Below are 27,239 nucleotides of genomic sequence, written 5' to 3' on the forward strand. Positions count from 1 at the left end.
GAAAATCAGGAAGGAAAAATCTCATAGAGGACAACTAGACCTGTCTTTTAACAAAGTTATGGCAAAGAAATGGTTAAGGAAGGGTCACTGTAGATTAAAAGATAAGTAAGAAAGGTACAAAATAGACGTGTTGTGTATTACTTGATTGGATCCATGTCTGACAAACCAGCATTAAAACACATTTTGAGAGCAAATGAGGGAATTTAAATATGGAATGTTAATTAGAAATATTGAGGAATTCTAAAGAATTTTGTTAAAAGTAATAATAGAACTACATTTACATAGAAAGCATCTGTCATTTTAAAGGGAACACACTGAAGTATTTCAAAGTGAAAGGTCTGTGTTTTTTTTAATATTATAGTTGATTTATAATATTAGTTTTAGGTGTATAATAGAGCAATTCAGTATTTATGGATTATACTCCATTTAAAATTACTACAAATTAATGCATATATTTCCTTTTGTTATACAATATACCTTTGTTGTCTATTTATCTTATACACAGTGGTCTGTATCCCCTTAATCCCATACCCCTATGTCACCCCTCTCCCTACTCCTCACTGGTAACCACTGGTTGAGCCTCCCCATCCATGAGTCTGTTTCTGTTTTGTTATATAAAAACAGTGTCTTCACTTTTAAATAATTCAAAAATTACAAAAATGAGCTGAAATAAATAAAAACGTATTTATAACTGCTGCTGCTGCTGCAGCATAACTGCTAAATTTAGGTAAAGAGTAGATGGCTATTATACTAATCTCTCTATTTGTCTCTCCATTTGAAATTGTTTACAGTAAAAAGTGAATTATAGATGAATAGGTAAATAGATATAAAATATACACTGAGTCAATAAAATGCTTCCCCAGTGGTTCAGCAGTAGAGAATCTGCCTGCCAATGCCAGGAACCACAGGAAACAAGGATTTGATCCCTGGGTTGGGAAGATCTCCTGGAGGAGGAAATGGCAAGCCACTCCAATATTCTTGCCTGGAGAATCTCATGGAGGATTCTTGCCTGGAGAATCCCATGAACAGAGGAGCCTAGGAGGCTACAGTCCATAGGATCACACAGAGTTGGACATGACTGAAGCAACTTACCATATACACACGAGTCAAAAAAAAATCATAAAAAGCAGGGAGAGTCACATTACTTAGAGATCAGGAGCAAGTGATGGCCAAGTTAAATAGTTGTCATGATTTAAAGGATTAATATTCACGTAACATTTGCAATTTTAGAGTTTTATATTAATTTTATATGTTGTCAAGAATTCTATTTCTTCCATCTAAACCTTTGATAGCTCACAATTACATACAGGATGCAACAATTTAATTACAGAAGAGAAAATAAGCTTATTCTTGGTTTTTTCCTGCATTTTCAATTATAATAGTGTAGCAAATGACACATTTTAATAAATAATAGAGCACTGGCTTGAAACTCATGAGACATCTATTCTCTTCAGAGATGATTATTAACAAAGCACTGAACAGGGACTTCCCTGGTGGTCCAGGGGCTAACACTCCACGGTCTCAATGTAGGCGACCTGGGTTCAATCCCTGGGGAACCCAGGGAACTCATGCCACATGCTGCAACTAAGACCTGGTACATACAAATTAAAAAAAAAAAAAAGCACTGGATAGTCCTGAACAAGTCACCTTATAGCTATAAAGACAGAAGGAAAGCATAATCCCTTTATGTATCAAGAGACTATCATGTGGGAAAAAGGCATATAAACAACATACTTTATGTACATTTTCAAAAGGTCATCATACTAACTCAAGATGAACGTCACTATTTTAAATCATCAGAGCTATTTTAAATACAGCCATCATTGGAGATACTGGAGGGCTTTTTGTATTTTTTTGTTTTTGTTTTTTCCTTTCCAATTGATTATTTATTTGACATGATCTATTTAGCGAATTTTCAAATTTTTACTTCAGACAGGCTGCAGAAAAATCCCGGCATCTCGTTTAGATGCTTTAACCATCACTTTCATCACAAAAGGTTCATGGAAGCAAACGCTCAACAGTCCAGACAGGAACTTTCTCTATACAGTTAATGGAACCCAGAGCTTACAAGTGGAGATTAAGCAAAAAGACATTAAGCCTACAAGTTCAGGTTGAAGATAAAACTAGATTTATACCCCATTCACGTAAGAGTGAAACTGGGTCTGAATAACCAGCTAATCCACATATCTTGAATATTTTAAAATCTTATCTTTGAAAGCTCATTTACAATATACATCATGTTGTATCAGCAAGTTAACAAGTTTCACCAATAAAATCCATTTCTGATATCCAATAAGCTAAAAGCTCAAAGGTGGTCAAAAACAGAAACAAGAGGGTGGCTTACAGTAGCAACACATAAAGCCCTTTAGGATACAGTGCTAGCTGACCACACCTGCACAGTGCAGCACCCACTAGCACTTGGCTATTGGCTTAACATATGCTATACACATATACATAATATTACACAGTAGCTACTGAAGTGTTTTAAACTAGACAGTAACAATTTCTAAATAAAACGCTTTTTAAAAAACACAACAAAAGACAGAAAATGTTTTTAGAACAGATTCATGTAACTAAAGGGAACTTACTAAAATAAAAGGTACACTTTCCTTTCATCTGAATAACGAAGGTAGAATACAGTCATGTAAACTTACTGTATTCTGATAAAAATCATCATAAATGGAATTCAAATAACCAGAGACTCTGTCTTCAAAAATGAAGATATTAAGTTGCATAATACATACCATTCACAGGGCTGAAGGGATCGAAATGCCTTAAAAGAAGCATCCATTCCAGCAAAATCCCAAAATTTAACATCATAGTCATATCCTCCAGTCACCAAACGGGCACCTGAGGGATCCAGACCCAAAGCAGAAACCTGTTATTTAAAAACAAAAAAAAATTAAATGGAGAGAAACTATTTATAGCCTATTATAACCCCCATTTCCTTTCTCTAACCCTGCTGCTGCTACTGCTAAGTCGCTTCAGTCGTGTCTGACTGTGTGTGACCCCATAGATGCCAGCCCACCAGGCTCCTCTGTCCCTGGGATTCTCCAGGCAAGAATACTGGAGTGGGTTGCCATTTCCTTCTCCAATGCATGCATGCATGCTAAGTCGCTTCAGTCATGTCCAACTCTGTGTGACCCTATGGACAGCAGCCCACCAGGCTCCCCTGTCCATGGAATTCTCTAGGCTAGAACACTGGAGTGGGATGCCATTCCCTTCTCCTCTTTAACCCTACTTCCTACCTTATAGGTGCTGAAAATATAGATCACTAACTGCTATTACTTATGAAAAGTAAAAATGGATAGCACCTTTTAAATCATTTGACTTTGTTATTATGAGTATTATTTCCTTGAAATACAAGAAAATATTTTTGTATTTATTTTAATTGGAGGATAATTATAATATTGTGATGGTTTTGCCATACATCAACATGAATCAACCATAGGCATACATTTGTCCCCTTCCTCCTGAACCCTCCTTCCACTTCCCTCCCCACCCCATCCCTCCAGGTTGTCACAGAGCACCAGCTTTGGGTTCCCTGGGTCATACATCAAACTCCCACTGGCTATCTATTTTAATTTAATCTAATCACCAGCTTCATCCCAGCTTCTCTACCATATACTCTGAATAGCTATCACTGCAATTTCATATGATACACTAAGTTGCCTTGGAATATAAGTAGGTATCTTAAAAACAATTCACTTTTTCAGTAAAAGATTTTGAGAAAGCCTTTTAAGATTGACTGTTACTAAATGAAGAACACATGAATCTAAAATTACCAAAATGAGTCATGTGAGTAGAAACCATAAATCAATTTAACAAAACAGAGCAAAGTGGAAATTATTATCTTGTGAATATGGCTAAATGACTCTAAGTATCAGATCAGATCAGATCAGTCGCTCAGTCATGTCCGACTCTTTGCGACCCCATGAATTGCAGCACGCCACGCCTCCCTGTCCATCACCAACTCCCGGAGTTCACTAAGACTCACGTCCAGTCACCTTAAATAATTATTTTTAAACATGAGTTTATAAGTAACTAGCCACATTAAAATATCACTTATACTGGTTCCATAAACTATTTGCTTTCCCTGTTAACTTTCTGAGGTCCAACTCACATACAAATATTCAATGTGTAGCTCACTGTTCCTGAGCTGTATTTAACATTCTCATCAAAGTAGTTAGTCCCTGGATCTACTGCCTCTCAGAAGGAAAGAACTGCATTTGGACTGCACATTAAACGTGATTGTCATATATGAGACAGAAAAAGGATCACAGTTTGAAATAAAGAAAGGGAAGGCCATATAGAAAGTTACTATAAATCAATTCTCTAAATAGACATGAAAAGTTAAGTTATAGAAGAAATCATATGAAATCTGGAATTTGCTTAAAATAACCCCACAAGGTAGGCAGATGGCATGGGGGAAAGGAGGTTTATTAGAAATGTGAAGTATACAGGAAACAAGATGGGCCTTATGTCAACAACTGGTAGGGCTCAGATATACATATATGGGAATTCCTTTCAGTATTCTCTATAATTCTGTGAATGGGTAAACATTTTTACAAAAACTAGTTTAAAAAAAAAACAGACATATTTGAAACAGACATATAAAAAAACAGACATGTAAAAAAAGACCTATTTCCAAGAAATTGAAATACATATGCAAAGGCAGGACTGCCCCCCCCCACCAAAAATAGTTAACCTAACAGTACAACCAGAAGCTCTGATTTTTAATGTGCAAAATAACAAAGTATTGCTTAAATTGTATACATTTATTTTATTTTTTAATTTTAATTATATACATTTTTAAAGATAAAATTTGCTTTGAAAAAATATGAATATTTATTCATATATAGAATTTAGAAAGATGGTAACGATAACCCAGTATGTGAGACAGCAAAAGAGACACAGATGTATAGAACAGTCTTTTGGACTCTGTGGGAGAGGTGGGGGGGGGATGATTTGGGAGAAGGGCATTGAAACATGTATAATATCATATATGAAGCGATTTGCCAGTCCAGGTTCGATGCATGATACTGGATGCTTGGGGCTGGTGCACTGGGATGACCCAGAGGGATGGTACAGGAAGGGAGGTGGGAAGGGGGTTTCAGGATAGGGAACATGTGTATACCCATGGCGGATTCATGTTGATGTATGGCAAAACCAATACAATATTGTAAAGTAATTAGCCTCCAATTAAAATAAATAAATTTTTTTTAAAATGTTAACAGGAAAAAATATATATGAATATTTAAATAAAATGTATTATTTATCTGTTATTAACAGAACTATCTGTTGCAAAAATCTCTAAATGACAGGAAAGCTTCCTTTTTAAGTACTAGTAGTCTATAATTTTTTTTATTTACTGAAATTGAAAATTGGTAAAATTCTTTCATGATTTCAGAATAAAAATATAAAAATGTGATTTAATAAAAAGTAGGTATAGTATAAAGAACTAGATGGAAATGGCAGCAATGAAAGGCAGCAATTCTCAGATATTTTGGTTTCAAGACCTTTTACACTCAAAATCTTTTGAGAACCCCTAAAAATATCTGTTTATGCAAGTTATGTGCCAATATTTACCATAGCAAAAATCAAAATTAAGACATTTATAATATTTACTGTTTACTTCATTTAAAATAATAATACTTTATAACCATTATACTATAACCATTATAATAATGTACTTTATAACCATTTTATGGAAACAATATTTTCAAAAGTAAAAATTTCAGTGGGGAAAATATCATTATATTAGCATACATGGCTATTAATTCTATCATTTGCATTATTTCTGGATCTATTTCTATTGATTGATATGTTTCTGCCTTGTTATGGGATTTTACTTCTTTACATGTCAGATATCTATTAGAAAAAAAGGTTGCTTCATTATAAAGGGAAACCAAGATAATTTTATTCTTTTATTCATTCACAAGCAAGTTTCATTCACTCAACTATCATTTTTAATAAAATACTATTAAATCTGTTTTTTACAATAAGATAGGTGGCACTAGTGATAAAGAACCCATCTGCCAATGCCGGAAACTTAAGAAACGTGGATTTCATCCCTGGGTCAGGAAGATTCCCTGGAGAAGGAAATGGCAACCGACTCCAGTATTCTTGCTGGGACATCTGAAGGACAGAGGAGCCTGGCGGGCTCCAGCCCATGAGGTCGCACAGTCCATGAGTTCGCAAAGAGTCGGACATGACTGAAGTGACTTGGCTAAATGATTTCATCTTACACCTCAAAAGTTTTACACTGCTTTAATTTTTAAATTAAAAATGTAAAATGCTTTTGAACTGTGGTATTGGAGAAGACTCTTGAGAGTCCCTTGGACTGCAAGGAGATCCAACCAGTTCATCCTAAAGGAAATCAGTCCTGGGTGTTTATTGGAAGGACTGATGTTGAAGCTGAAACTCCAATACTTTGGCCACCTGATGCGAAGAGCTGATTCGTTTGAAAAGACCCTGATGCTGGGAAAGATTGAGGGCAGGAGGAGAAGGGGACGACAGAGGATGAGATGGTTGGATGGCATCACTGACTCAATGGACATGGGTTTGGGTGGACTCTGGGAGTTGGTGATAGGGAGGCTTGGCATGCTGCAGTTCATGGTGTCGCAAAGAGTCAGACACGACTGAGCGACTGAACTGGACTGAATTTTTAAATAACATAAATAAATGTGACAATTATAAAATATAATCCATGAATCTAAGGAATGTAATCTTTAGAGTCATACTAAGCTTATGTTCATTTCTTATCTCAACTTCCACCTAAAAAATGAACTCAGGCCTCTTACTGATACAGAAATGAAGTTAATGGTAATGAGAAATTTTCCCACACTATAATAAAAAAAAGTATTTGAGTTTCATTTCTTTCTTTCATTTACAGTGTTCCTATATTGAAGAAAGAGGGTTTAAAGCCAACAATAACCATGACAATTTCCTTAACAATAACAATAACAATTTCCTTAATGAATAAGTGTTCCTATTTTAAATGAAATGCAATGGCTATTTTGACTGAACAGAAAGGTAATCTGTTTTCCTTAATGTCCATCATTAAGGAAATGTCTATCACAATTTCTTTGTGATATCAGTTGATTGTATAAGTATATCATATTAGTTCACTTTTCCATAAGAGCCCTGTTATTGAGGGAAAATAATTAAATTTTTAAAACTTACTGTCTTAGTGCCATGCTTTAGTGTTATTTCATGTGAGTCAGGGATCTTTCGGACAGGATTCTGAAAAAAGAAAATTCCATGACATTAAAAAGTAATATACCATATTTGAGAGGAACTACATACATTCACAGGAAATTTAATTTTTAAAAATTGCATCACTGGCTTTTTAACACAAAACTTTAAAAAATTGGAAATAAAAAGTGTGAGTATATCATTTCTGAACTTCTAGATAGATTATAATTGGTCACTCTGAGCTGATAATAAATTTATCTTATATCTCTAAAAAGCTAAACCTAAAAAATTCTTTAGGTTGTATGAAACTTTAAGATCCTCTCCATACGGAAAATTCTTAAAGTCCTCTTTTCATTGGTACTTGGGCATACCTTAAAGTATTTATGCACTTAACTTCTAATAGACAACACATTTGTCTTAGAATTTGCACAGGATATATACCTTTTAACCCATAAAAGATTAAAAAACAAAAAGCTAATATTCAAATGGGACAAATACGGAATTCAGTGATTGATCAATTCAAAAAGCCTTTATTAAAGTGGGATTATACTAGATGCTAAGTAGCATTAGACACAGCCTCTACTCATCTCCCCTCCCAAGAGGGAAACACCAATAACTCTGCATGCTATGTTAAAAAGGGTATGGACAGAACAATGGAGGGACAGAGACAATGGATTTATGCATAAACCAGACATAAGAGGTCACAGCGATCATTTACGTAAGACGTTTCATAGTTTAATCAAGTCTCCATTATCCAAGTGTAGGGTTACTATACTAAAATTATACAGTCATTACAATTTCATGCTAGGATTATCTTGCAATCTACTTAATTAAACATGTGCAATCTACAGACTTTGGTTTCTGACTTCCCTCCTTCTTCAGGATCACTGATGAACGAATCAATCACCAGTTCATTCTAGTTTATCTTAAATCTTTCCCCTACTATGGCTCTCTCTTCTCAGCATATGAACAATGAAAGTACTTCCCATACTAAAGCACACACACACTAACTTCCCCCTATGTTTACTGCTGTATCATTATCTTTTCTTTCCTCACACTACATTTACACTCAGTGCCTCTACTTTCTTTCACCTTCTGCTTCTACCATTTAAGCATTTGTCATTTAATTCCTAATGTCTAGTAGAGTTTTTAGCACTTAAGGGACTCTTAGTAAGTATTTCTTGAATGAATAAATATTATTAATGCTCCAGGACACTTCACAGACCTTAACCGGCACATCTGACCTTTCATCAGTATGATAACTTTGTAACTATTTCCTCCACCTTGAAAAATGCTCCTTCTTGGGAGGAATCAGCCTTGACAAAAAGCCAGAAAATCTAGGGTTTTAAAATCAAGCTCTGATACTCATTAACCCTGTCATAACCTCAGAAGAGTAATGACTTTCAGTTTCCTTATTTGCAAAGAGGATAACAACATCTGTCCCGTAGGTTTTTGTGAATTAAGTGTTGTAAAGGTCATAATACAGAGTCTGGCACAAAGTAGGTGCTAAATAAGTGACAGCCACCATTTATCCTAAGGCATAGCTCCTGTCTGTCTCTCTGGTCATATTAGTTTATTTCTAGGCTTCGCCTCCTCTTTATTTGTCTAATTTCTACTCACCCTTTAAGACTCAATTCAGATGTGACCTACTCCCTTCTGTGCTGTGCTATGCTTAGTCAGTCAATCATGTCCAACTCTTTGCTACCTCATGGACTGTAGCCTGCCAGGCTCCTCTGTCCATGGGGATTCTCCAGGCAAGAATACCATACTCCCATAACAACTTCACCTTGTCTCGTGTGTGCATGCTCAATTGCTTCAGTCATGTCCGACTCTTTGTGACCCCATGGACTGTAGCCCACCAGGCTCCTCTGTCTATGGGATTCTCCAGGCAAGAATACAGGAGTGGGTTGCCATACTCTCTTCCCAGGGATCTTCCCAATCCAGGGATCAAACCCATGTCTGGGTGCATCTCCTGCATTGCAGGTGGATTCTGTACCCACTGAGCCACCGGGGAAGCCCCACAGAACCTATCATAAAACATCGTAGTTTTTGACCTGTCTGTCTCCACACCATTCCCTAACCAAACTGCAAAACAGATACTTCTCAAAGACTGTGAGTACACACACATACACATATTGTCTCTAGGTCCCTAATCTATAAAACACCTGGTATATTGCAGGCACACAAAAGTTTGTAGAGTGAATTAATGGCTGTTAACACTGTTTACCTTGTAAATCACATTAGATAATCTTTAATTTACCTCAAACATTAGTGTTTATGTCTATAAAGAAGAGCAGGTAGGTGCTATCCATCAGGTGAGTCTGCTGAGTGACAGTCAAAGATAACTGGCAATTTTCCAAAAGTAAAAACCTTTGAAGACCAAATGATCCTGTCCCAGGCTAAAAAAGCACATATAAAGTTGCAAGTATAGAGAAATAAAGGTGGTTTTGTTTTAGACTTGTTTGCCTCTGAAAGTGGCTATAGTTCATTAGCACCACAGATCAGTAAAGAACATCAGGAACCCAGAGGCACTGCACAAAAACACTGACCTCACAGTAACCCAAGGAACTGCAGGAGAGCTTGCAGTTTATTTCAAGACAAAGATATTACAGAATGGTTCACGATCTCTTAGAAAGTCTTACACACACCAATCTCAGGTATACCAATATTCCAACACAATTTTCAAAATAATTTAAAAGTTGAACAAATGAATTCTGGACTACCTCTATATTAATTATGTAAACCACTGCTTCCTTTCAGTTGACAATATTTGTAAGTAATAAAAACTCATGTAAAGGTGCTAAGTACTCTTACAAGAAACAGGAGAACAGTTTAATTGTTTTACTTAGAGAAGAATCTATTACTATCATTTCATAACCAATGACTATTTTATCACTCAGGAAAGAGAAACACTGTCACCAAAAGGAAGGATGAAAATTATTTCACTGAGTTCAATGCAGAATGTGCCTATATATAGACAATTTTTGACATTTAAAGAAAAAACTTGCAAGAACACAGAACAACTTAGTATTTACATTAGGAGTAAATTAAATATTTAAATAAATATTGCTTACATTTAAAATCAAAGTTTTACTGGAAATCATGTAGGGCATAACTCACAAAAAGCCCATATAATTGGCACAACTAAATCATCTAAAATAGTAGCAATCCATCTTTTGGTAGCATATCATTTGATGGTGACTGTTCTTTGTCCAGAACTTTTACTAATGACTTTTTGAAATATGGCTTAGTGTGAAATTTGCTATAACAGTAAAACATTTTCAAGATTTGCCTGCCAGAGGACCTCATAAACTACAAGACCTCAATGAAGTCATTTACTGCCAAAATTCATAACAAGAGCTACAGTCTTAATGGAAGATGGGAAAAGATACCAGTTTCTGTTTTCGTTTGATTTTAAATGCCAACCAAAGGATTATTTCCCAGGCTCTTTTGTTTACCTCAATAAGAACAATGATAGCAAACATATCTGGAGTAACATGAGCAATTCCATCTGATGTACATACATCCTTACAGTGTTTTCAAAAGAACTGAAAATCATTAATAACCTTTCTGGAATAAATTTGTCATAAATTTTAAAAGTTAGATATATATAGTACTTTGAGCCAAAATAAAAAAGTCTCAGTTCAGTTCAGCCGCTCAGTCATGTCCGACTCTTTGGGACCCCATGAATTGCACGCCAGGCCTCCCTGTCCATCACCACCTCCCGGAGTTCACCCACACTCATGTCCATCAAGTCGGTGATGCCATCCAGCCATCTCATCCTCTGTCGTCCCCTTCTCCTCTTGCCCCCGATCCCTCCCAGCATCAGAGTCTTTTCCAATGAGTCAACTCTTCGCATGAGATGGTCAAAGTATTGGAGTTTCAGCTTTAGCATCAGTCCTTCCAAAAAAATCCCAGGGCTGATCTCCTTCGGAATGGACTGGTGGGATCTCCTTGCAGTGCAAGGGACTCTCAAGAGTCTTCTCCAACACCACAGTGCAAAAGCATCAATTCTTCAGCACTCAACTTTCTTCACAGTCCAACTCTCACATCCATACATGACCACTGGAAAAACCATAGCCTTGACTAGACGGACCTTTGTTGGCAAAGTAATGTCTCTGCTTCTGAATATGCTATCTAGGCAGGTCATAACTTTCCTTCCAAGGAGTAAAAGTCTACTTAGTAATAAATGTCTACCACAAAGTAGCTAGTAGTTGTGGTAGAAAATGGAGATTTTCATAAAGGAGCTTGAAAATGAGTGCTACTTTCTCCCAGAAACCACTCTGGAAATAGTTACCAGCGTAGTACCATTGTTGTTGTTCGCTGTTTAGTCATTCAGTCGTGTCTGACTCTTTGTGACCCCATGAAATGCAGCATGCCAGGATTTCCTGTCCTTCACCAACTCCCGGAGCTTGCTCCAATTCATGTCCATTGGGTCAGTAATGCCATCCAACCATCTCATCATCTGTTGTCCCCTCCTCCTCCTGCCTGCAATTTTTCCCAGCATCAGGGTCTTTCCCAGTTCTTATTATCAGGTGGCCAAAGTATTGCAGCTTCAGCTTCAGTACCCATCGTTCCAGCGAATATTCAGGACTGATTTCCTTTAGGATTGACTGGTTGGCTCTCTTTGAAGTGCAAGGGACTTTCAAGAGTCTTCTCCAACACCCCAATTTGAATGCTACAATTCTTCAGTGCTCAGCTTTCTTTATGGTCCAACTCTCACATCCAAACACGACTACATCCTTACATGAAAAACTATAATTTTCATTGTAGAGACCTTTGTCAGAAAAGTGATGTCTCTACTTTTTAATACATTGTCTAGGTTGGTCATAGCTTTTCTTCCAAAGAACAAGCATCTTTTAATTTCATGGCTGCAGCCACTGTCCATAGTGATTTTGAAGTCCAGGAACATAAAGTCTGTCACTATTTCCATTGTTGCCCCATCTATTTGCCATGAAGTGATGGGACCAGATGCCATGATATTAGTTTTTTGAATGTTAAGAGTTTTAAGCTAGTTTTTTCACTCTCTTCTTTCACTTTGATCAAGAAGCTCTTTAGTTCTTCTTCGCTTTCTCCTATAAGGGTGGTGTCATCTGCATATCTGAGGTTATTGTTATTTCTCCCTGTAACCTTGATTCCAGCTTGTGCTTTATCCAGTCCAACATTTCACATGAGGTACTCTGCATATAAGTTAAATAAGCAGGGTGACAATATACAGCCTTGACATACTCCTTTCCCAATTTGCAGCCAGTCCATTATTCCATGTTCAGTTCTAACTGTTGCTTCTTGACCTGCAAACAGGATTCACAGGGGGCAGGTAAGGTGGTCTGGTATTCCCATCTCTTGAAGAATTTTCCAGTTTGTTGTGATCCACATAGTCAAAGGCTTTAGTGTAGTCAATGAAGCAGAAGTAGACATTTTTCTGGAATTCTCTTGCTTTTTCTATGATCCAAAGGATGTTGGCAATTTGATCTCTGGTTATTCTGCTTTTCCTAAATCCAGCTTATACATCTGGAAGTTCCAGTTTCATGTACTGTTGAAACCTAGCTTGGATTATCACAAGCAACCAGAGTCCAGTTAGAGTCCATTCTGTTGTAACTCTTAGAATTAATTCATTTACTCATTCACTTACTAATCACACATTCACTTAACAACATTTATTGAGTGTTTAATCATATACAACATACCAGGAACTAAGTTAAAGATAAAAAGACCAATAACAAAGACTTTGCTCACAAAGAACTGTCAGTCTAGCAAAATAAAACAAATAGGTAAACAAATAAGCAAACTAAAATCTTTCAGAGGCTATGGCAGAAGGATACAGGGTTCAGCACTCAATTGCATTACGCCTAGGAATTCCATGTGCCTAGGAAAGTAGAGAGTGATTAGAAAAGGTTTCATGAAAGAGATGAAAGGCGTTTGAGACGCCTTTGGAAAAACAGAAGTTCCCTAGGTAAAAGCGGAGGACATCTAGGATAGAATAAGATGACTCTTGACACTTTCTCAACTGCAAATAGTTTTGCCTGGCTGGAGTTTAAATTTCCAGGCAAGAAAAAGGGAAAGGATGTGTATGTGTGTTAGTTACTGTTAACCCAGAGAGTTAGTTAGCCCAGAGAGTCAGTTATGAGCCAAACTGTATACAATGCCAAGAATCTGAAATTTAAGCTCTGAGACACGTAATGTAACAAGATTTGAGATTTCAAAAAAAATCACCAAGGCATCAAAAGAGACAGTTAACACAGTGAGAAGGCAACATACAGAATGGGAGAAAACATTTGCAATACATATATCTGATATGGTATTAATATTTAGAATAAATTAAAAACTTCTACAACTCAAAAACAACAACAAAAAAACCCATTTTAAAATACGGCAAAGGAGTTGAATAGTTATTTTTTCCAAAGAAGATACACAGAGGACCAACAAGCATATGAGAAGATACTCAATATCATTAATCCTTCAGTTCAGTTCAGTTCAGTCGCTCAGTCGTGTCTGAACTCCCTGCGACCCCATGAATCGCAGCACGCCAGGCCTCTCTGTCCATCACCAACTCCCAGAGTTCACCCAAACTCATGTGCATCGAGTCAGTGATGCCATCCAGCTATCTCATCCTCTGTCACCCCCTTCTCCTCCTGCCCCTAATCCCTCCCAGCATCAGGGTCTTTTCCAATGAGTCAACTCTTCTCATGAGGTGGCCAAAGTATTGGAGTTTCAGCCTCAGCATCCAGTGAGCACCCAGGACTGGTCTCCTTTAGGATGGACTGGTTGGATCTCCTCGCAGTCCAAGGGACTCGCAAGAGTCTTCTCTAACACCACCGTTCAAAAGCATCAATTCTTCAGCACTCAGCTTTCTTCAGAGTCCAACTCTCACATCCATACATGACCACAGGAAAAACCATGGCCTTGACTAGACAGACCTTTGTTGGCAAAGTAATGTCTCTGCTTTTCAATATGCTATCTAGGTTGGTCATAACTTTCCTTCCAAGGAGAAAGCATCTTTTAATTTCATGGCTGCAATCACCATCTGCAGTGATTTTGGAGCCCCCAAAAATAAAGTCTGACACTGTTTCCACTGTTTTCCCATCTATTTCCCATGAAGTGATGAGAACAGATTAATCCTTAGAGAAATCCAAATCAAAACCACAATGAGACACCACTTCACACTCAATGCAATACTAATATTTAACGAGGAAAAAGAAAGAAAAACTACATAAGTGTTAGCAAGGATGGACAGAAATTGGAACACATACATTACTGGAGGGAAATGGTGCAGTTGCTATGGAAAACAGCACAGTAGTTCCTCAAACAATTTAAATAAGAACTCCCATACGATTCAGCTATTCCGTCAGCATATATACACAAAATAATTGAAAAGCAGCATTTGTACATGTATGTTCCAAGCAGCTTTATTCACAATAGTCAAAGGGTGGGAGCAGCTCAAATTTCCATCTGTAAATGAAGGAATAACAAAAATACAATGTGTGTTTTTGCTATGAAGGAATTTCGTATTTTTATATTTTCTATTTTCACATTTTTCGTATTTCATGACATATTTTTATGCTGCTGCTGCTAAGTCGCTTCAGTCGTGTCCGACCCTGTGCGACCCCATAGACGGCAGCTCACCAGGCTCCTCCGTCCCTGGGATTCTCCAGGCAAGAACACTGGAGTGGGTTGCCATTTCCTTCTCCAGTGCATGAAAGTGAAAAGTGAAAGTGAAGTCGCTCAGTTGTGTCTGACTCCAGCAACCCCATGGACTGCAGCCCACCAGGCTCCTCCATCCATGGGATTTTCCAGGCAAGAGTACTGGAGTGGGGTGCCATTGCCTTCTCCGAATAACAAAAATACATATATATATATATATATATGTATAAATGTGGTACAACATGGATGAACCTGGAGGACACTATGCTAAGTGAAATAAGCAACTCAGGAAAAGAGAAACACTGTATAACTGCACTTATCTGAGGTATCTAGAGTAGTCAAATTAATAAAAACGGAAAGAACAGTGGTTGCCAGGGTTGGGGGAGAGATGGAAACAGACAGTTGTCATTTAATGGGCTTAGAGATTGTTTTGCAAAAATGAAAAAGTTCTGCAGATTGACTGCACAACAACGTAACACTACTGAGCTGTACATCTAAAAATGATTAAGACTGCAAATTTTATATTATGTGCAATTTACCAAAACTTAAAAAAAAAACCATATACTAGATACAACACACATAAACAAACCAAAAAAGATTAAATGATGCATACTATTAAGCCAGAATACTTCTCAATATGCTAACAAATGCTAGGTAAGCTTCAAAATGAATCATTTATCAAATATTTACAATCTTCCTTCAAAAATGTAAAGTTACATGTTTAAAATACTGCAGGAAGGAAAGACAATTTCCTATCTAAATCTCACAGCTGGTTCCAATCCTTCAATTAGCAGTATTCCCAAACCACTTCTAAATTACCTTCAAACCATCTATGCCCTATTGCAAGCTGCAATCTTAGAGAACATTCCTTAGTAACATGACTTAAAAGTACATTGTTAAATAACTCTTTGTACTTGTAGGGCTGAGAAACTTAAAAAGGATAGTTCATTCTTATCTTTTATCAGAAGTCACATTAAAAAAAATATGATATTAGCAATAAACACAAAGATGACAAATACTCTATGTTTATTTATCATACAAAAATGGCAGGTAATTAGCCAACAGAATTTATATCAAATAACATTTATTTTCAAAGCTACCATGAACATATACTCTATCATTTCCTAACACTCTAAAATTTTATGAATATTTCAGCTCTTATGTGGATGGTGACTGCAGCCATGAAATTAAAAGACACTTGTTCCTTGGAAGAAAAGTTATGACAAACCTAGACAGTGTATTAAAAAGCACACACATCACTCTGCCAACAAAGGTCTGTATAGTCAAAGCTATGGTTTTTCCAGTAGTCATGTGTGGATGTGAGAGTTGGACCATAAAGAAGGCTGAGTGCCAAGGAACTGATGCTTTTGAAATGTGGTGCTGGAGAAGACTCTTGAGAGTCCCTTGGACTGCAAGGAGATCAAACCAGTCAATCCTAAAGGAAATTAGTCCTCAATATTCATTGGAAGGACTGATGCTGAAGCTGAAGCTCCAGTAATTTGGCCACCTGATGCAAAGAGCCGACTCACTGGAAAGGACCCTGATGCTGGGAAATATTTTTTTTTTTTATTCTTTTTTTTTATTTTATTTTTAAACTTTACATAATTGTATTAGTTTTGCCAAATATCAAAATGAATCCGCCACAGGTATACATGTGTGTCCCACCCTGAACCCTCCTCCCTCCTCGATGCTGGAAAATATTGAGGGTAAACAGAGAACCTTCAATGTCTCTCTAATACCATTAGTCACAACTGTAACTTGTCAGAGCATCACATAGTTTGTTTTAGTAATTTTCTTTATTACTAGAACGTTACTGCAGGTTAAATTTAGAAAAACTAACGTTTTTAAAGAAGTTTCTGGTCAAAGGGTATAAACTTTTTAGTTATAAGATAAATGACTTCTGAGAATCAAATTTTCCGCATGGTAACTACAGTTAATAACACTGTGTTGTATACTTGAAACTTGCTAAAAGAGTAGAGCTTAAATGTTCTCACCATGTGTATGTGCTCAGTTGCAAAGTCGTACAAACCCTTTGTAACCCCATGGACTGTAGCACCCCAGGCTCCTCTGTTCATAGGATTTCCCAGGCATCCCATGATTTGTGGCTCAATAATGCCAATACCTGGGGCCTCCCTGGTGGCTCAGATGGTAAAGAATCCACCTGCAAAGCAGGAGACCCAAGTTTGATCCCTGAGTCGGGAAGGTCCCCTGGAGAAGGGAATGGCTACCCACTCCAGGATTCTTGCCTGAAGAATTCCATGGACAGAGAAGCCTGGATGGCTACCATCCATGGGGTCACAAAAAATAGGACATGACTGAGCAACTGAGCACACACATAGCAATTTAATATTTCTATAGATTATACTCCATTATAGGTTATTACAAGATAATAGGTATAATTCTCTCTGCTATACAGTATAATCTTGTTTATTTTATATATAGAGTTTGTATTTGTTAATCTAATACCTCTTGTTTGCCATGCCCCTTTTCTCTCTGTCCTTTGGTACCACAAGTTTATTTTCTATATCTCTGAGTCTGTTTCTCTTTTGCATATCCACTCATTTGTTTTATTTTTTAGGTTCCACACAGAAGTGATATCATATAGCATTTATCTTTCTCTTTGATTGGAAAATCTTAGAAGTCAAATTTAACTTTCAATTTAGCAAAACTCCAACTCTATAATTCAATCTTCCAAACTGCAGGTAACATAGGATTTTTTCCCTGCAATTCATGCAAACATTCATTCAACAGTTACTTAATAATAAAAATCCTATTGCTTTAAAGAGTCAAGGCAAAAACAGGATAGGAATCTGGTTTCTGCTACTTATTAGTGGTAATTAGTGGTAAGAAAAAAATACCTCCTTCATAGAGCCTCTATTTCCTTAACCATCTACTGGATATAAATAATAATAGTAACAGTGAGCACATACATGCATACTATGACCAAGCACTGCTCAAGGCACCACATATATACAAAGTCATTTAATCTCAGCAACAACTTTGGTCCTATTTTCACCTCATTTGAAAGATGAGGAAACTGAGGCAAAGAGAGGTTAAATAGTTTGTCCAAGGTCACATAAGTGGTAAGTGATTAAGTGGAAATTTGAACTTAGAAGTCTGGTCCCCAAGTCTGTGCATATAATCATTATGACATACTGCCTCCTCTGTAGTAATACTCGCCCTGTGAGCGTCACAGAGTACAATGACGAAAAGAGTTAATATGCCAAAACACTACAACTGCAAGCCCATTATAAGAAAGACATTAGTACAAGCCTGGGGCCATAAAGGTTCTATTCTAAAAATACATATTTGAGAAATCATTTGAGACCAGGTATAAAATGCCATGAGACAGAAAGAGCAAAATTAGTTCAGCATGGGTTATATACTGTAATAGTATGAGTTACATTTAAGATTTCATAACTGTCTTTTATAATAATTGAGTTATGACTTAGGCAATCTTTTTATATTTAGTTAAAGATACACAGATGGTACTAATTTTAACTACAAAAATTATCAAGGTATCAGTCAAATTAGTGAGAATTAATTTACTTAGGAAAATAAGAGAAACTTGAGACATAATAAATTTTCATCAAATTTACCTGGTACTGAGAAAAAAATATATCTTAATCCTTCTCTACATCAGATCAGATCAGATCAGATCAGTCGCTCAGTCATGTCCAACTCTTTGCGACCCCATGAATCGCAGCACACCAAACCCAGCACTACAGAACAGATACCATATCTGATTTAATGTAACTCTGCATACAACCGTAAAAGGTAGTGAAAATTAAAGACATCCAAAAAGCCAATCTATATAGGTTCTCATATTCATTCTATAATTCTTGCACTAGCAATTATACACCCTATTCATCCCATCAAATATGGAACAGACACATTATTAATACTTCTTCCTACTTTCCATAACACTACTACAACAAAATATTTTAAACTGCTCTTGGGCATTTCCAGTTAAAGAAGAGAAGCAGACTGTTTACTTTCCATCTCTTTTCTAGTATGTAAAATCTTTGATGACAGGTGCTAAATAAGCCTTATTTTATTTGCATCTTCAGTACTTAGCACAGTGTCTGACATATAGTACCTGCTCAAATATATTCATTCTAACTAAAGATATAAATTACTTAGCAATGACAGTCTATTTAAAGAAAATAAACATGAAATCATGAGAAACAATAGACAATCAGGGTTTGTATTTATTATAGTATGTTTATCCATCCTTTCTAAAATATGAGGACATATGTATTAACTATCTATATTCTGTATCTACTCTTAAAATTTTTTCTCTGTACCTTCAAGATAAAACATTCAAAGCCACAGACTTACTATAAGGAATACCTAATAAAGCCCAAGTGCCAGGTACTCTGCTAAACGCCAGGAATCCCCTAATAAGGAGAGCTCAGAAACTAAAGAAGGTGCACACTTGTAAAGAAATAACTATCACAACAATGATCGTTTTATCACAGTTGTGACAAGTACAATAATTGAAGAGTGTCCTATGTCAAATCATATACAAAAATTAACTCAGTATGTACCAAAGACCTAAATGTAAGAACTAAAACTATAAAACTCACAGAAAAAACAAACAAACAAACATAGGAGTAAATCTTCACAACCTTGAGTTAGGCCACTTAGATATGACACCAAAAGCACAAGCAACAACAGAAAAAACAGATAAACTCAGACTTCACCAAAATTTTAAATTATTATACTTGAAAGTATACCATTAAAGAACGTAAAAGAACAACCCACAGAACAAAAGAAAATATTTGCAAAACATATATCTGAGAAGGAATTTGTGTCCAGAATACATAAAGAACCCCTATAACTTAATAAAAAAATAGACAAATAACCCAAATAAAACAGGCAGAAGATCTGAAGAGATCTTTTTCCAAACAGGACATACCAATGGCTGATAAGCACGTGAAACAGTGTTCAACATTACTCTACTGGGAAACATAAACCAAAACCACAGTGAGATACCACATCACATCCACTAGGATGGTCATAACCAAAAAGACAGTTACGTGTTGGTGAGGATACGGAGAAACTGAATCCTCAGAGACTACTGATGGGATTGTAAAATGGCATAACCACTTGGAAAAACAGTTTGGCAGTTCCTGTTAAACACAGAATTATCATATGACCTAGCAATTCCACTCCTAGATACACATCCCCCAAAACCCCAAAACATACATCCATATAACTACTTCTAGACAAATATTCATAGTAATATTATTCATAATAGTCAAAAAGTATAAACATCTGATGTCCATCAACTAATGAATGCATTTTTTTTAATGTGATAAGTCCATATAAAAGAGCATTATTTGGCAACAAAAAGGAATGAAGTATATGCTATGTAACATGGATGAACCTTGAAAACTTATGTTAAGTGAAAGAAATCAGTCCCAAAGACCGCCTATTGTATTATTCCATTGATAGGAAATATCCAGAATAGGCAGGTCCATTGAGACAGAAAGCAGATTAGTGCCTGCCAAGAGCTGGAAGCAGACTAGTGGAGGGAGAATAGTGAGTGAAAGTCAAAGGCTACAAGGTGACTTTTCAGAAGGATAAAAATGTTTTAGAATTGGATAGTGGTGACAGCTGCACAACTCTACGGTTATACTAAAAATCACTAAATTGTGTATCTGAAAATTATGAATTTTAGGGTATCAATTACATCTCAATAAAGCTATTACAAAATTTTTTAAATAACAAAGGAATATACTGGTGCCACACAAGTAGCACAAAAAAGGAGGTATTCAAACATCAGTTAATGTTTTTAAAAGGACAAAACACTCTCCTTTCACAAGGAGAAAAGATGGATACCAAAAAATTAAATGGTTCTTCACTGATAGAGACAGGTCTGTCACAATGTCACCCACAGGGTCACTACTTACACAGACTACCAAGAGAATGGAGCTGCGAAGTCCTGACCGGGGTCCACACAGAAGAAAAAGCATGTGGGAATGCATGAAAGAGCAGTCATATTAAAAGACAGTTCCTAGCTGGTACGAAGTGGGCATGAGACAAGTCTAGGGGAGACAAGGGATGACCCTGAAAAGCAGAACAGGCCACGACTAGTGGTAAAGGAAGGCATAATGGTTAAGTACAGGTGTTCAGGGGTAGATTCCCCTAGATATGAAAACTGACTCCACTGTTTACTATCGCTTTGGGTCAGTTAGTGCCTCTGAGTTTCAGTTTCCTCATCTGTCAAAAGAGGATAATAGAAGTAGGAGGATTAAACAAGTTATTTCACCTTTAATACTTAGAACTTTCCAGCACAAGGGAAGTACCACCACTTACTGCACTACTGTTTAGGGTTCTAGATTTAAGCATATGTTTATCTCGTTATCATAAATCAAACAAAAGGAACTGCAGACACTGAACTGTGAGTTAACAGTGAATTCCTGGTTTGTTGGGGCATCACTTTTTGGGCTGCACTGCTTGGCATGTAGAATGTCCCTGACTGGGGATTGAACTCATGCTTCCTGCAGTGGAAGTGCAGAGTCTTAACCACCAGGCTACCAGGGAAGTTCTGAGCAACACATTTTATGACAGTGAAAAGTATTAAGACTATGCCATTAACTCCCTTCATTTAATTAAAAAAAAAAAAAATTTAACCCATCTGTAGTCTTCAAAGCTTTGTGGAATGCAAAAGTGAATAAAGACTCCCTGATTCCAACAGAGAACAGTGGTAAAATGGCAAAATTACCACCCAACAGCTGCCTGGTTAGACTATGTAAATCAACTTGGTGGTCTTGGTGTTATTTCAAATTCACAATTAGCTGCACTTCCAGCACTCAGCACCAAGAATATGAACAAAACGTCCCTCCAAATAAGGATCAAAGTCTAAAGGAGAACATCTTTTAAGTAAGTTCTGTTGGTGCTTTTTTCATGTGTACCTTCAGGCTATTCTATCAATTTGGCACTTAAAAATACAAAATGTATTCAAGTACAAACTTTATAATCTTGGTAACAGGCAAGTACCTGATTCTACTAAAAGACAAATCAATTTCAGTAAATGTTAATGATTTTGTAAAAATTCTTTAAAAGTACTAAGAAATCTTTTTCAAAATTGACATATGCAAAGCTTCCACTTTTACCCACGTAAAAAGAAGGAGTGAAAGATCAACAGAGGTATTTTATTTGCAAACACTGTGTTTATACCTACTAATCTGAAAAACTGATGTCTGTTTTTATAGCTTCTTTAACATCTATAGAAGTGCAAAATATAATTACATAACGCTTGTCCTTAAGAATACTTACTAGTAGGAAAGACAGAAGAAAACAAAGTGAGATCGATTAAAAAAAAAAGACTATAACTCAACTACTTTAACACAGAGAGGTTAAAATGGGGAGGGGGGGAATTACATTGAAAATAATTTGTTTTATTGAAAATAATTTCTTAATTTTACAGTAAAATGAAACATATGTGAAACAGAGCCAAAAGGTAAGTCATATGCAGGAACACATGAGGAATTGGAAAAAAAGAAAAACGAAAGTGAAAGATAAAAAAGAGGAAGATTACACATAGATAAATACCAAGTGAAGGACTTTGGGAGGATTAATTACAGTAGTATTAATAGAACTATAAAGTATAAACATGCAACACACTGAACCTATATTTTATATTAATCAAAAATATAAAGTGTGAAAAAGTCACAGCATTACAAGAGACAGTCAGGGGAGGAATAAAAAAAGATTTCATTATTTCACATAAAGTACTGATAGTAGAAAAAATCCTTGGGTAAAGGGGAAAAAATCATTTTGAGGAAGGACGAGATGTCCAACAGAGTATTTAGAGAAATGAACAGGGGTTCTGTGAATTCAGAAGATAAGTATATAGCTATAATAAATAACAAAGGATACAAGGAAGAACATAACTTTTTTTCATGATTACAAGAAAAGTAGTCAACTGAAAGGGATATCTAAATGTTCATAAAAGAGGGGCATTAAAAGGTTTGATTAAAACCTTTCTTAATATAAAATTTCTTAAAAAGAAATTTAAATTTTTAGATAGTTAATTTAATCTTTAACAAAAGTTGTCATAACTTCATCAAATCTTAGAATACACTGAATCTTATAAACAACAAAAATGAATCAGGCATTATTTTATGAGAAGTAGGGAGTAATTTTTCCAACTAAAATTTAGTTAGCATAAAATGGCACGTTAGACTATATAGGATCAACTCTGGCAACATTATTAAGAGGGCTGCTTTTGCAAAAAAAAGTTCAAAACCTTCGTGAATTTTCTCCAAGGCTCCTAATCCCATGATATTCAAATAATTTATTATCCTTGTCAATTTTCTCTTTTTCAATTAAGACCTGGTCTAACTTAACTAGATATTCATTACAATGGGTTTCAATGAGGGACATCCTTAACACCACTTCCATGGACTTAAGAAATTTTATATCTGCAAGATTTGTAATTCACTATATACTCATTATACTGATCAAAGTTTACCAGAATTTAATGATGCATACTAATATGTTAAACCAACTTGTAATTGAAGAGACTACAGTCAGTTAAAAAGTACTCTGCCTTCCTCAGTGCTCTCAATTATGCTTTGTATTGTCTGCATCTTCCCCATCATACACTAATTACTGAAAATAAACAGTCCATACCAGCAGAGTCATTCACATTGCAGGTGCACAAAATAAAAACCCCTGATTAGAGGCAGAAAGGACCCATATTAGGGACCATTCCTGGTAGCCACCTGAGAGGATACAAAAGCCAACCTAGAAATGGGAGCTTAAAAAGGTCTGCAGAGCTTTGACAAGGGAACTGTGGTAGGACTAGCCTGGAAATGTGTGAGTAGAACATTGCTCCTGAGTTTCTAAAGGTTAACTGTGACTAGATCATCATTTGGCTTTGATTCCATGAAAAGTCTAGGAGTAAGAGAGTAACTATAACCAGAGTCAAAGATGGCCATTCACTCAACAAATATTCCATGAGTATCTATTAGGTGCCACATACAGCTCAAACCCCTGGGGATACGACAGTAAAAGAGACAACGTTACTGCCCTCAGGGAACTTCAATTATTGTGAGGAGAAAGACAAGGAACCAATAAACAAAAATGTCAGATAATGGAGCACCATAAAGTAGTGGAATGGAGGTAGAGAACTTATATAAGGTAGTCAGAGAGGTAACATTTGAACAAAAAAATCCAAAGGAAATGAGGAAGTCACGTGAAGTTCTGAATGTTATTTCAAGGAAAGACAAAATAGAAAATATCTGAGTGAATATGGCTTCCATGGTGGCTCAGTGATAAAGAATTTGCCTACCAAGCAGGAAACTTGGGTTCTATACCTGGGTTGGGAAGATCCCCTGGAGAAGGAAATGGCAACCCACTCTAGTATTCTTGCCTGGGAAATACCATGAACACAGGAGCTTGGCAGGTTGCAGTCCATGGAGTTGCAAAAGAGCTAGACACAATTTAGCGACTAAACAACATGAGGTTATGGATAAGCATAGCTGTTCAAAGAAAAGCAGAAAAGTCAATGTGGGTAGAGAAAAGTGAGTAAGACAGAAATGGAAGGAGATCAAGTCAGAGAGACTTGCAGAGGCCAAGTCATGCAGGGCCTTAGAAGGCAAGGCAAGAACTAGGATTTCCTAACCATGTGATAGGAAGAAACTGCAGAGCTTACTGACAGGAAAGTAACCAAGAAAGCAGGAAAGTGACAAGATCTGAAATGTGCTTTTTAAAGCCTGGATTACTCTGGTGAACAGAGAAATAATCCCTCTTATTTGACCTTACAGGCTTAAATTATAAACAGGCTAACCTTAAAATCCCTGCCAGTAAGCCTTATTCTATATAGGAATCTGTTGCTGATTTTAAAGGCTTAAAGATAAAAAACAAACAAGCTTTAAATATATTACTGTCACAAAACACAAAAGAATAAAGAATTCTTCTGCATTATTCTTCAAAAAAAAGTAACTGATCTCAATCTAAACCTCACCTGTTCCAAGTTTTAGAAGGAACTGTTCATAAGATTCTTTTTTTTCCTGCCACTCTAGACAGGAGAGTTGAAAAAAAGGGACTCACGCCAAAAGCCAAAACGCTTTGATTGCCCTCTAGTGCCCATCTTAAAGAATGAAGACCTTCCCACATTAGTCTGGAAATAGTAATGAACACATGCAAGTTTTGGAATAGAGCTTCTAGCATCCTCTGCTGACAGAATCTTGCAGGTGAAATTAAACTGCTTTCTGTTTTAAAGAACACTAATTTCCCTCTGAAGTTAAAATTATTAAGTTTTCTCATATTGTTTTTCAAAAACTTTCTTTCCAGTCAGCTGCAATTACATTAAAACTGGTTATTAATCAAACACTGGTAATGATGATGAAAATAATGATAAAATCCAGCAATTTTGACTACTTAGTATGTGTCAATCTGTATGTTAAATGTTCACATCAATCATCTCATTTCTCGTAGTAATCAATTCCTGACAACTAAAAGAGAGTTTTTTTTCCACTTTCAATTCTTCAACCTTTCCTTATGCATGAGGGAAAGAGACTGACTGATACAGGTGGTTGGCAATGACTAAGGCCAAAGGATGAGAAGCCTCAGACCAGAAGTCAGGGAAGCATGGTGGTGGCCCCAACTTGGACTCTTCACCACAGAACGTGCCAACCAGGGAGTCAGAGAAAGTTCATGGAAAACAGGTGCTCACAACTAAAAAGTCACTGTTACATCTAGCCTTTAGTTACAGTCATAAAAATGTAACTTTCAGTTTTCTGTAGTAATGGGAAACAGGATAGCAGGGATAATGAAAATCCTCAATAATCCCAAAGTTTCCATTTGATTATGTTACAACCTTCTTTACCTTTAAAATAAAAATCAGAATTGTGCACATGTAATAGATATGGTTTAAAAATCATTTTTCACCTCTTTCCTGACTCCCTTGAATTTTTATTCACTATTCAGTTCAAAGGAAGATATCATGCCTTTAAATACTCACTATGTACTTCTAATTATTTAAAAGTTGGTGTAGCTTGACAAAGTTCTATAATGGTGTGATACCATTTTCACTCACATTCTATTTGAAAGGACAATTTTATTACCACTGTAGATAAGTAAAATGGATCAAAGGAAAAATAAGTGAAAAGGAAGCTTGTCATCAAAAGAAATTATGATGTACAACATTAACACTTCCAATCCACTGATTTCAACAGTAACACTAAAGTACTTACTAACCAGCAACTGAAGGAAGATGCATATTAAAAAAATTAATCACAATCAGTATGCTTAAAGTAAAACCATCAACATGTTCTCTGGTAATTTTCCTTTCAATTCTAGTGCTATTAATAACTCAATTTTTAGAAGTCTGTGCCTAGTGGAGAGCACAAAGAACTATTAGGGTGCCAGGAATGTCCTATATATTGTTTAGGATACCGACAGCAACTGATATATATAGAATTCTCAAAACTGTTCAAACTGAAACCGTAAGATCTGTGCAAATTATTATATATAATTACACCTCAATCAAAACAATCACATTTTAAGTTTTGTGGGACTGCTTTAAGAAGAGAAAATTATAACTTGTTTTTTGCCTCATTTAAAAGGTAGGTTCATAATTGTATAGGCTATTAGTCTATACAATTAAATTAATTAATCTCATTCAACTGTGAGGCAGTTCTTACAATTAATAAACTATCATGTAACTAAATTTTAAGCTTAGGACAAGGTATATATAATGGCTCTTACAAGAACAGGTGTCTATTTGCATTTTCGTGCTCACATTTATTCTGTTCAGTCCTCTCTCCCTGCTTCCATTTTCCACGTAAAAACTAGAGATTGATATGTCAAAAATAGAAAATACTCTCAAATGTCATAAAATGACATTTTCAATTAAAACCAAATACATTCAATTCCAACTGACAAACATTTACTCTCTGTACTATATTAAAGGCACTATACTAGAGGTTTCAAAGGTTTTTAAAAACTACTGTACTATTTATATACAAATCCCTGCACCTGAGGTCATCACATAGGATTGCAAAGGCAAGGCACAGTAGTTAACATAAGAATAAAGTACTGATTTTACAAGAAAAATAGTTTGCTACAGAAGGCTGAAAACAGGACTGGGAAGTAGTAGCACATGAGCTGGCATCTAGAGAGGCTGCTTGAAGGAAATCACATTTGAAATGGTCTCCAAAGGCTAGAGAGAATATTAACAAGCAGAAATGGGAGGAATGGGAAGGAAGTATTAAAGTTTTGATCAGTGTCCCCTCAAAACTAGCTGACTCCTTTGTAAGAGAGAATTAATGGGCAAATAGGAATTGCTGAGGTCTAACACATTTACGGAGAAGGCAATGGCACCCCACTCCAGTACTCTTGCCTGGAAAATCCCATGGATGGAGGAGCCTGGTAGGCTGCAG

General features: G+C 36.1%; 1 protein-coding gene across 1 annotated transcript in view; it reads right to left on the reverse strand.

Annotated features, from left to right (window-relative positions):
- WDR70 (WD repeat domain 70) overlaps positions 1-27,239 on the reverse strand; it is a 277,449-nt gene that overhangs the window by 219,446 nt on the left and 30,764 nt on the right. The window contains exons 6-7 of the mRNA XM_025270591.3: positions 7,186-7,245; positions 2,745-2,878 (exon numbers count right to left, since the gene is read on the reverse strand). Of these exons, the coding sequence (XP_025126376.1) occupies positions 2,745-2,878; positions 7,186-7,245 (194 nt within the window). The remainder of the gene's footprint in view (positions 1-2,744; positions 2,879-7,185; positions 7,246-27,239) is intronic.

Source organism: Bubalus bubalis, chromosome 19, assembly GCF_019923935.1.
Source record: "Bubalus bubalis isolate 160015118507 breed Murrah chromosome 19, NDDB_SH_1, whole genome shotgun sequence".
Taxonomy (NCBI): Eukaryota; Metazoa; Chordata; class Mammalia; order Artiodactyla; family Bovidae; genus Bubalus; species Bubalus bubalis.